Source organism: Triturus cristatus, chromosome 4_1 (assembly GCF_964204655.1).
Source record: "Triturus cristatus chromosome 4_1, aTriCri1.1, whole genome shotgun sequence".
Lineage (NCBI taxonomy): Eukaryota > Metazoa > Chordata > Amphibia > Caudata > Salamandridae > Triturus > Triturus cristatus.
In genome coordinates, this window is record NC_140585.1 from 1040261853 (window position 1) to 1040274017 (window position 12165).

The 12165-nt window shown below is 43.0% G+C and overlaps 1 protein-coding gene across 6 annotated transcripts in view; it reads right to left on the minus strand.

The window, feature by feature from the left end:
* Positions 1–12165, minus strand: part of PTPN12 (protein tyrosine phosphatase non-receptor type 12) — a 425418-nt gene that overhangs the window by 216711 nt on the left and 196542 nt on the right. For all 6 annotated transcript variants that reach the window (XM_085654008.1, XM_085654006.1, XM_085654012.1 and 3 more), the window contains 2 exons: positions 9072–9167; positions 957–995 (listed from right to left, as the gene is read on the minus strand). In XM_085654008.1, coding sequence (XP_085510134.1) covers positions 957–995; positions 9072–9167 — 135 coding nt within the window. The remainder of the gene's footprint in view (positions 1–956; positions 996–9071; positions 9168–12165) is intronic.

Genomic DNA, 12165 nt, shown 5'->3' on the forward strand with positions numbered 1-12165 from the left:
AAGAAAAACAAACGACTTATAAATCTTGTAAAAAGGGGTCTTTGTTACTTGCCACAATTGCTTCTATTGTTATACATTAGCTAATTAAGCAACTAATAGCATATTTACATTTCTATAATTGCTAGCAAACCAAGGAATACTGAATGTTGAAAGTATTTTACCAGACTTTGCAAATGAGTAAAACTCATAGTCTTTGTAAAGCGTGATATTATAGGGTATGCCCTTTAGTAACTACGATCAGTTGGTTATCTAGTTTCAAGTTTCCAAATTCAGAAATAGCCCTTAAAAACGTTTTTTTTAAATTTTTTTTTATTTTTTAAATGGATTCCCTTCACCCATTTCTGCCTCTGATCACCAAAGTCCACCCGAAGCAAGTGGATGGCAACTCCACACACTAACATATGTTTGGCTCTAATTTGATATTTGTGTCAAAGAAAATCTACCAATCAGAAAACCAACTCATGTATCATACTTTATTGCATTTAATTTGAAATAACAGTTATCTTTAAGTTGCACAGAATACAAACTTGCTCAATATGTCAAAGTACACGGCAAAAGGATGGATAATGAATTATTACTTGGTGTGATTTTGCAGAATTCAGTCAAATAATTTCATATAACAGATGTGCAGCACTGAATTAGAGCGCTTGCTTACTAAAAGTTATCAACCCAATGACTTTACATAATTCACTTCCTTTCTGTTTTTTGCACAAATTGAGCCTGGTGCCTGACGACCATGCCCCTGCAGCACAGATAAGAGACGTATCCATGCAGAACACTAATTGTTTACGTAAAACAGTGTTTACTGCTAATGGACACCCCAATTATTGTTCCAGCAGTGGAAAGTTGTTGGCAGCTTTTCTAAACATTTCTAAAAATTCTAAATTTAATCCAAAAACAGAATCATTCTTCAAAATGTATGTTTTGAAAAATATTTGGTAATTTTCATGACATACCCTTCCCATTTCAAATTCACGACAAGCCATAACAATGATCTGTAAAAGAAAACAAATGCATAAATTTAATTTTCTCAACAAACAAAATCGATCCAGGAAATTGCTGACACGTGTACACACGTACACACGTGCACACACACACACACACACACACACACACACACACACACACACACCTACCTGCATCTCTACAACCATAAGCATTATATTTGTATGCACGCTACATGAACTCAATACACTATACAAAACAGCTTGTTCAAGAACGAGGATATACTATTAATACAATATGAACAAAATGTAAATTAAGCAGTTGATGCAAAACACTGATAAAGCAATAAAAAGTTAGACTCTTGTTTTCAAAGAACGAAAAGTAATTGAAATATACCATTTTTATCTACATGACCTTTCCTCATCCACTAAATCACAAAATCAAAATGGGAATTAAGCACACCAAGTAATGGAACTAGGAAAGCAACTGGGAAGAGTCCACAGGGTGCACATGGATATTGGAGTTTACTGTAATTTAACCAGCATTTAATAAAAGGTCAGTAAATTCCATCTCCTTCCATCTTGGTCTATTGATGCTATATCCCCCAGTGTGCTAACTATAGTTTTTTAGGTCGATCCTAGCGGCAGCGTGCATGTACTGCTCGCTCTGCGAGGCATGTTTTAATAGAGTATGCAGTGGAAGACCCGCCCATAATTGTAATTGACTTGTGTCATTGTCCTTCGTAATACTGGCTTCCGAATCATTATGAGGCTTGTTAGTCACTCCTTGGTACCGCCTTATCTTCATTTGTTACCTATCACAAAATGAGTCCACGGGTCCAGAACGTCAGTCTGAGGGGCATGTGAAATGTAATTCAACGTAGCGTGGAAACTGGAAGTGTAGGTTCCTGTCGGTGGACATAAGCTTCCAGTTTCCACGCCACGATGAACAGGTTGGTGGGCGCATGTACCTATGGCTCAATGCCCACAGATGCAGTTAATTCCCTAGCTTTTGTAGGTTTCATCTGTGAATCTAGTGAACTACAGAACCACTGGTTCAGTATTATACACCGCCGTTTGTTACTTTCACACGTTTTTTATTGACTTATTGCAGTAGCTGTCACTCGATCCTAGTGAAGGCCATGACACTCTGATAGGTCCCCATGCCAAAACATGTTTATCGTCTTTTAATGTAGCCGTCTCTAATTCTTGGCAGTTGCATTACTAGCTATCTGTTTTTAATCCAGTCACAATAATAATAATAAATGAGTATCTAAAGCGCCTGGTTATACTAACTAGTAGCTGAATAAAGCCTGCCATAGCTAACCTTGTAGTCAGTTTTAACTCACTATTCACTCTAGCACTGCACCTCAGTCACAACACACCATGCTCACATAGGGTTTTAGAGTAACCCGCTCGCCCAAGATGAAACATCCTGAACTCCTCCCTCGCAGCGATGGGGTTGTAGCACACATTAAGACTAGGCTCTTAAAGCGAGGAGGCACCCCTATGATGAAGCATAACACCTTTGGTGTGTGAGGGGAACCGTCCTTAAAAAGGGATCCCCCTAAGCATGGTTGTTACATTTCACGTGCCCCTCAGACCGACGTTCTGAACCCGTGGGCTCTTTTTGTGATTAGTATTGTGAGTGGGGAGTTTGCCCACGCAGGTCCTTAAACCTCCTCGAAGAACCCCATGTGTGTTTTTCATTTGTTACCTCCCATAAGGACTGGACCTTTTACTTAACCCGTTACACAGACTGCTTTATCTAGTGGGTGAGCACTATTTTTGTTATGGACACTGATGGGGACAATGGCGGCTGCTTTTTTTGCTGTATTTGCATGCTGAGTGAGGCGCCCGTTCTAGGGACACCCGTTCTGTTTATTTTGTTTTTTTAATTAGCGCTGTGCCCGCTTCAGGGACACCGCGCTCGATTTTATGATTTTTGTAACTTTATTACAGAGTACGGCGCCCGCTTCAGGGACACCACTTTTCTTTTTTAGGTCTCGCCTGACCCAGCGCATGCGCTGGTCTGGCGAGACTTATTGAGAGGGCTCCAAAAAGTGCTACCAGGCCAGCCTGGAGCTACAGTGCATGGGCGCGGGCGGGCGCGCGTGCCGCGCTTTACGTGATTACTTTAACTTTCACGGCCGCTTTGCATAGCCAATAGGTCTCACTTTTGGGACCTTGTAAGTATTTAGTTATGCAACTGTTGCATGGCTAAACACTTATAAGGTCCCAAAGGCGAGACCTATTGGCTATGCCAATGCTTGTTTAAATTGTAAATGCTTGTTGATTAGAAGCGTTGAAGAAACTGTCTGCCAGTCACCCTGCTTCCTGGCTGTGATTGGTCCCTACCTGCAGATGGGCGTGGCTCTACAGACACCATTTGTCTTCTGTGGCTCGGGCAATGACGGAAGGGTTGCTACTGCAGAGCGTGTTTGCAGCTCCAATTCGAGGAGCTGCGAACATGGTGAGGGGCTTTAGGCCAGCGCGGGTCTTAGCTGCATAGGGAACAGGCGAGTCAAAGGGCAAGGGAAGGTTGATAGAGTGCAAGGAGGCTCCGATGGTATTGCGAATCACAGGTGCTTCAAATACTCCCTTTAAGGAAGCACAGCACTCGGAAATGCATGGATTTTATACTGCTTTCACACCTTGCATTCATTGTTAAAACGACATTTTGATCAGAGTAGAAAATACCAGTTGTGGGTGATTTTCTTCATTTTCGTACCGGCCTGGACATTAAAATAATAGTAATGCATTTATACAAGCATTTGCAATCCAATTGGTCTCGCATTTACACGAGTTTAAACTATTGGCAGGGTCAATGACAATGCCTTTCATTTAGGTTGTAAAAACCAAAATATAAACAAAAGGGATTGTCATTTACAATGCCAATAGCTCAAACTCACGTAAATGCGAGACCTATTGCATTGCAAATGCTTGTCTGTACATTCCCTCAGGTTTTTTTGTGAACACCCGACTCCAAAATACCTGAGGCAGACTGCAATGGCCCTTCAAACAATCAGAGACTTTAGGTGTTTATATGCTGCTGTTTTCCAAGTCACTCACATCCGGAGAAAAGGATCCTTAAATATTTTGCTTTAATGTTGAAGTTAGACATGTTTACAACATTCTGACAGAACTAGATTTCTGATTTCTGGCATTAAAATAAAAAATAAAAAACAAATTTAAAATTTCTCAAAAAGATTGGCTCACCCAAAGCCACAAAAAAAAGAAAGCATATAGGACGCTTGGGTTCTTAAGCACTTTAATTCCATTTCAATTACCGTCAACCGAGCCCAATGTTAGGATGAAATACAACGAGACAATGGAGCAGACATCTGGCCCTTTAGCAGGGATTATAACTTTAAAATCGCATCTCATCACAGAGATGTTCATGGGACTGGCTGTGCTATATGCCACACTGACCATTTCAGAGCACACGGTGTTGGGGGTCAGGGTAAATGAAAAGCAGGACCAGGAGAAAGGCAAGAACAGAGTGGGAGGCAGAGCCGTCAACCAAATATCAATCCCCACGGGGGGAGCTACTCCACACCCTAAGATGGTGGGTTCTTCAGAGCCTCCCGCTACGTACGCCGCTTTTCACAGGCCAGGGGAGATTTTTCATGCCTCTTTCTATTCACTGAGGTGCCCCGCCGTCCTCCTGCCTTACAGCAGCCATGCGAGACACCTGGGGGCCTCTCGGATTGCCAAGTGCTTCCTTCAGGTTTCCAGAGCCTGGGCTGCACTGCTTTTCTCCACACCCGAGGGCCACGCTGCGTCATCAAGATTTGTTTGGGTCGCCGTCCCAGGTGGGGGTGGTGGCGGCGGTGTGGCCGCCGACCAGCAAGCTACCACCTGGGAGTGTTTTGTTTAGCTGCCTCTCCACCATCGGTGCAGTGCTGGTGGTCCTCTCCCCACCAAGCCGCCACTCCTGGGCCTCACATTCCGGCCTCCTGCTCCCTCCTCCGGCACTGGAGTGACTCCCTTGGACGCCTCTGGATTCTGATCTACCTGTGAGTGTTGTTCTCCTGCAGCGGTCCCTACAGTGCTCAACTCTGGACCCTGTGGTACCTGTTGCCCCTCCTGGTCTCTCACTGTTTCTGGCTCTCACCCTCCCAGTGGTGCTGGTTCTGCCAGCATGACAGCTGGCAAGCTGCCATCGTGGTTGCTTTCTGGGATGCCTTGACTTCCAACTGCAAGGCAGTGCTGGTGCTGCCACGGTGTGGGATTTGGCAAGCCGCCGCCTGGTCGTCTTAGCGCCTGGCCTACCTGCAGACCACAAAGTCTCTGCAGCCCTCCAGCTGCTCCTCCCTGAAGCTACCTTCTCCTTTTGCGCCCAATCGGCTGGGGAGCATTTCTCGCAGCTCCTAGCCCCATATCGCAGAACATTCTCTGGCCCTACTTCCGGCAGCATAGCTCCTGAATGGGCTCCGCTACCTGGGTGCCTCTCTACACAGGTACTTTCACACTATGGTACAGGATAACCTTCGGCAGCTCCTGGATTCAACAAAATGGGACTTAACTAAATTGTCGGCCCTCCGCCTATCTCTGTGGGGCAGGGTCCGGGCGGTCAAAATGGCAACGGCCTGCAGTTCAATTATTTGTTTTGACATACTCCTATTTCACATACCGGCTGTCCTTCACCTGCAGCTTGACTCCTTGGTACGCAAATAGGAATGGGGCTTTCTGCCCCTGAGGTTTGCACCAACTTAACTCTATGCAGGCACATCTTCTGGGGGGGCTCATGCTTCCCCACTTTCGAACCAACTATAGAGCCCATCAAATGTCTCAAGTATCACCTCCTTCCACATAGCAAACTTCCTTTGTGGGTTCAGATTGAGTGGAGACATTATGATGCTTGAGCGGAGACTATGCTGCCAACACCAGCCTCTCGGGTCTTTATGCAGCATCGGGGGCATCTCATGATCTTTGTAACCCCATGCTGCTGATGCGGTCTGGAGGTCGACTAAAACCCTCTTGAAGGAAGACCGCTTTTTTACCCAAAGGCAACCCTGTGGCTTCATCCCGATCAATCACCTACCATGGTGGTGGCCCGGAGTGGGAATCTTGTAGATCCATCATCTTCTGAGGGAGGATACCCTTCAGTTTTTTAAGAGCCTTGTTGAGGACTACAGTATACCACTTACTTTTGTCCTACCCCACACGTGCTCCTTTCTACGCTGGGGTTGATCACCTCTTGGCACACTAGGCCACGCCACTCCCTTCCAGGCTCCACTGGGCCTGCCAGCACTTACCCCTCACAAGGATACGATTCTTGTCCTCCATCCTGACTGCTGCGAAGTTATGCATCCTCTGCTGGTGGTCTGCCCTGGCTGTTCCTACGCAGGAGGACTGGATTGATGGTGTGGCGAACACAGCGGCTCACAAAAGCCTGAAATACCGCTTGAATGACCAGAAGCAGCCGTTTACAGACATCTGGGGCCCCCTCCTTCATAAAGCAGGGTGACAGGGTACTCTCCGACCCCAGCCCACTGGATGTTCATTTGATATTGATTCTTCCTCCCTTCTGTCTGCTTGTTGGGGTTTGACAGTTTCCAGTCTAAAGGTCAGTCTTGGCCCCACCAACTTCAGCTCCCCCTCTACCTGGATGCTCCCCTGCTTCTGTCCAGCAACCTGGCTTCTCAGTGGCCCTGCCGAATTGCCACTTCTTACCTGCCTCAGCGCACTGCTGTCTTTCCGCTGTGGGTGTCCCTGTCTGGGATGTGTAGCCTTCTCCCCAGAGTAGCCCTTCTCTTCCTATTCATTTCCCGACCCCTTCTATCCCCACAGAGCTGCCTCTCTCATTCCTGAGGCATGTCCAGCATACTGACAGCTGTCATGCCTGCATTCTCCCCTCCCCCTTCATAATGGTCTTGGGTAATCCCTTTAAGCTTCCTGAGACTACCAGTCACAGTGACTGTATTGTATCCACAGGTGGTGGTTTACCACCTCATAACTGGGTTAGGTTGTTGGTCCCACACTTTTTTTTTTCCTTTCACAATTGTATGTAAGTATGTATTGTATGTACCTGTAAGTCTGCATTGCATGGGTTTCCTGTTGTAAAAAGATTTAAATACAAATGACAGTCTTCAAAAGGCATATACATCACCTGCTAGGGATCATTCTGGGTAATCGGTCTACACTATTCAGGACTAAATGATGCAGAGATTCAAGAGGGGCAAGACAAGAGCACATAAGCAAAGGTAGTGTGAGGGTAATGAAATAAGAGGGTGGGAATACATGTTTGACAGCGAACTGGACTGCATAGTACACATTTCTATAATAGCTTCCTCCTGGTTTCTTTTATCTGAGACTGCTGAGGAGAATAATTCCTGTTTTGCCTCCTGGCCATAACTTTATAGTGATATGGGTCAGTGTTTGGTCCTACCTAGATTACTGTAATTCTCTATATCTTGTCCTCCCAAAGTATACAGATTATTCCGTACATAGCCACTGCACTGAATTTTCCATGAAAAATATTAGGTCTCTTAACATCTTGATTGTTTACACTGGAGGCCTATTAATAAAAGGATCAGTTTTAAAGTACTTAGTATCTGCCATAAAGTCATCCAGGGCAATGCCCGGAATTAGTAAAGGAAAAAAAAATCCCTATTGACACACTAGCTCGTAAGTTACATTCCTCTTCTGTCTGTCTTTTCATGCGTCTGGATATCTGAGAAGGTTAAACCAGAAGGATATTCTTTTACTTAAGCAGCATCACAGCAGAGTAACTCACTTCACAAATAGTAACCCACAACAAGCATTCATTTATCTTTTAAGATATTATTAGAAACCACTCTCTACAGATAAGTCAAATTCTGGAAAAGTAGCAAAAATTGCCACAACATCTTTTTAGTAACCCATTTAACACAAATCAATAAATAAAACATTACCTTCAATCAAATTCAAATGTGCATGGAGAAAAATCTGTCAGAGCCCCGTACCATGGGATTAACAAAAAAAGTGGCTAGAATTGCCTTTAGGAAAGAAAACTAAGCTTAAGATGGATGAAAACAAAAGGTAGTTAAAAATGTGGGTAAATTAAACAGTGCAATGCAGCACAAAAAGACGACTGTTCAGAGATCCTCTCTCAGAAATTGAGCTGTTCGTTAGAAAACTGAGGGACTACTTGGCACAGTTCTAATTTTTATGAAAATAAATGGTATTTTGATGGCACTAAGGGACTGAACTTTTCATTGTCTGGCTTGACAGCGCAGCTGTTCTAAATCAATTATGTGAGAATCACCAGCAAGGGGTGGGGGGGGGGGGAATATTGCTCCACCCACTTGTAGAGAGCAGGCATATATGTTGTGATTGGGAAGAAGGTGTGAACTTCCACAAAAAGTGCTTGCCCTCCACACAGCTGTGACCATTTTGTTTTATTTATCCAGCTGAATGAGTTGCACCTTCAGGGGCACACACAAAACATTGCAATACTATTTAAGTGTCTTAGATAACTAGATAAGTTATGTATTTTTTGCTGACAGCAGCGCAGATAGGAGAAGGACAGTCGTAAACCTACATGGGTTCAACTCACTTTTTAACTTCCACCAATAATATTCTACTATTCTTTGCTTCCACACAAATACATACAACATTTCTTTAAAGCAGACCTATTGGCATTGCCAATGCTAGTTTTAAACTGAAAGCATGTTGGAATAACGATGTAAAGATAATATTCAGAGAAGAGCAGCATACATCAGAAAAATATATCCATAAACTAACAACCTACATAGAGCTTTAGTTAACTATAAATCCAACCACAGCGGCCACAAAAGGATATTGAAGCTAAGACATTACTAAAATGTGAATTAAAATGAACAGTTAAATGTAACAGGTGTTTTGCTCCTCCCAATTCAGTATTTCACACAAGGAGCTTGAAGCATGCAAAGAAACAGGCAAAGCCAATACTATGAAAGTATTGCGTTTAGTAAGTTCAAGGTTGTTTAGAGGGAGAATGATTAGGAATCCTGGCTACTTGGAGGCAGCAGTAGCACACTTAAAATGGAATAAGATACAAGAACAAATGTTAAAGAATCCTTTTATAAAACTTCTAGAAGATATGTAAACGTAATTCACGAAAATTGGTTTATTGAACATTAACACAAATGAATTACTTACGGATACTTCATATTCCCAGATCATTCTCCAGAAATCTATCACTGTATTTGCTAGTGGTCCCTGGGTAGCAATGTAAGTTTTCGGTCCAAGTACTCCCTAGAATTACATATTCAGACATAAGAAAATGAGGTCTTATTAACATTTTCCACAATGTACAAATTAAATACCACAATTGTTTTTGTAAGCAGGATTTATGGCGCATATAACCTTACATTCATAATAAATATGACTATACTTTGTTTAATTCACTAATCCAACTCAGGAAAAAAAACTTACACAGGACTACAAAATGATGCAAATAATTTTTTTACTTTTTTTTTTGCTGTTCAGCGTGGCTAACAAACCATTTGCAAAACCTATAGGTCCCAAAGTCAAGACCTTAGCCAATGCTTGTTACTCAAAGGTTGTTAACTCAAAAAGAAGAGCCGCATAACCAGCTTTTTAATCTTAAAGTGATAACAAAAAATCCTGGAGAGGGTGCCCCAAGAATAACAGCAGAAGAAATGGATTACCGACTGTTAATTGAGGCCTTTCAGTCCGGCTTCCCATTTCTGAATGTTATAAAATTGGCTTTGGGAGACTTTTGGAAAAAATTGTATGGGCCAGACAGATCAGTGGCAACCAGTAGTCTCCATCTTACTGGATTTGCTGTCAGCCTACGATACAGTTGAACATGAAATTCTGCTGGAGAGCCTGAACTAAGGACAAGAAACCAGAAGGCACATGAAGACCCGGTTAACAGTTATAGCTAGTCGTTCCTTAATAGATTCAGCTTGGGACTGTCTTCTCCAAGTTCAGAAAACCTGAGGTAGGGTGTGCCTAACCGCTCTGCTGTTGCTTCCCCTCATTTAAACTTGCACTTGTTAACACTCGCTATCACCAGGCTTGATATGGTATTTATCCTGAACTACCACCCATATGCTTATGATATCCAGATAGTGGTCTATCTAGGAGATGGGCGAGGAGTAAGAAACAAAACAATTCTTGCCTGCAGGAGACCTATCAGTTGATGCAAAAAAGGAATAGGCCTGAATGGAGGGAAAAATGAAGGTCAGCTGGTCCCACCTAAGTGTTTTTCTTCCTTTATTCTTTCATGCGACCAGTTTCTTTATCACATGGATCCCTTTAAATTTCTGATAAACACTAGGGGTGTGTGGATCAAAGAGGCCCAACAAAGCAAGAGGTGGAGAAAGCAAAACAAAGACTGTTTACAGGACCTGTTTAGTAGATGAACATGTTTCTCTGCACAGACTAGATCTAAATACCAAAGTCCATACCAATGGTTTTCTGCCTCCAACGTCCGGTAATCCTAAGAGTCGAGCTGTGAGTGAATGTTATCAGTTTATCATGTCCCTAACATAAGATACACAATAACCAGATTGTCTCATATATTCTTCAGTCTTCAAGGCAAATGTAAATTAAACAGGCATTTGCAGTCCAATAGGTATCGCATTTGAGAGAGTTTAAGCTATTTGCATTGTAAATGACAATGCCTTTTATTTAGGTTTTAAAAAGGCATTGTAATTAACAATGCCAATAGCTCAAATGCTCGCAAATGCGAGACCTATTGCATTGCCACAGTGAAAGCGTGCATGTCGTACTGCTAATACATAGAAATGCCCGCCATCGCTGGCATCCAGTGAGTCCTGTCTATGTTAAGTAAATAGTTCTCCAAACTTCTAATGAAAGCTCATGAGTTAGGACACATGTAAAAGGCCAGTCCTAATGGGAGGTAAAAACACAAGACAGAGCAGAACTAAGGAGGGACTAATAAGCCTATCAAAAAATCAGAAGCCAACATTTAAGAAGGACAATGACACAAGCCAATGAAAAATACGGGCGGAGCTTCCATCCATACCAGAATACAGCATGCCTCACAGAGCAGCGCATGCGCTGCCCAGGCTCGACCTAAAAAGCGATCATGGTTCTATTAGATATCACATGCACACGACCCCTTGGTGTCCTATACCTTTGTAGAGGGAATGATTCCCTGACTCCGTTGTGTGCCAGAATAACTGGCGTCTCTGTAAATTTGCAGGTATGATTACCCAACCCTCATTATGTGTATCGAAATCTTACTTTAATGCACATTAGCATCAAGCAAAAACAACTACTCTTTGCAGTTAATCACTGTGCAGATGCTCTTGCACCATGTTTCCGATATTCACGGTGTGGCGGGGGGACTGAACTTGCCATTTGAGCAGACAAATTTGGTGTTTCTACACAGGCCTTAACAGATGTAAATTAAGCCTTCCATCAGCTATCATTTTCTATGAGTGGGGCACCAAAATATCCGCCTTTTTTGAGCCATATTTCAACAACCTATTCTATTGAATTGGAGACTCCGTGCTGTCCAACTCATTGTTAATTGTAGGATGGGCTGTTTAAAGGATTTCAAATATTTGTAATAATACATAGTATTACTCTTTCACCCCCGTAATGTGGGAGCACGTTCCACTTCTGGATGAACATTCTTTTCTTTAAGCCTCAAGAGCCCGCTAGGTGGCCACTGGTACTCCAGAACCTGGTATGAGTGATTTGTTATTTGATCCTAGCCTAATTCAATGTCCCTTATAGATCTGTTATACGTAATTTGCAATTTTGTGTAAGCGGAGTCTTTAGAAACATGCTTTTCAGTTTCTCTGTTTTACTTACAGGTGGATCCAGAGAAAATCACAGTAGCCTGATTTGTCTTCTGCTCTTGAAAATATTGCTATCAGCACAAGCAATGAAACATGTTAACCTTTTATAGCTACAGGTTATATGATGTCCTCAGGTTTTTTTTAAACACACAATATGTTTAACTCCCAGAGGGCACTCAACCCTTAGTTTCTTGACCCTTTTTCGACACACGTGTGAATGAGGGTTAGTATTAGTTAACAGTAGGCCCCAGCAAACTGTTGATGAGTACATGTGGAATTACAGCTCCAATATCCCACATGATACAGACAGACACACGCTTGCGTCCACCTCGAGGGAGGACAGATGATGAGAAGCTAAGGACACAGTAACAGTCAGCAGCTGTTGTATGTCTCTTGCTCTCATACGGCGAGTCCTCAAAACCATGGAGGTTGGATCTTTGGCCTTTTTAGAA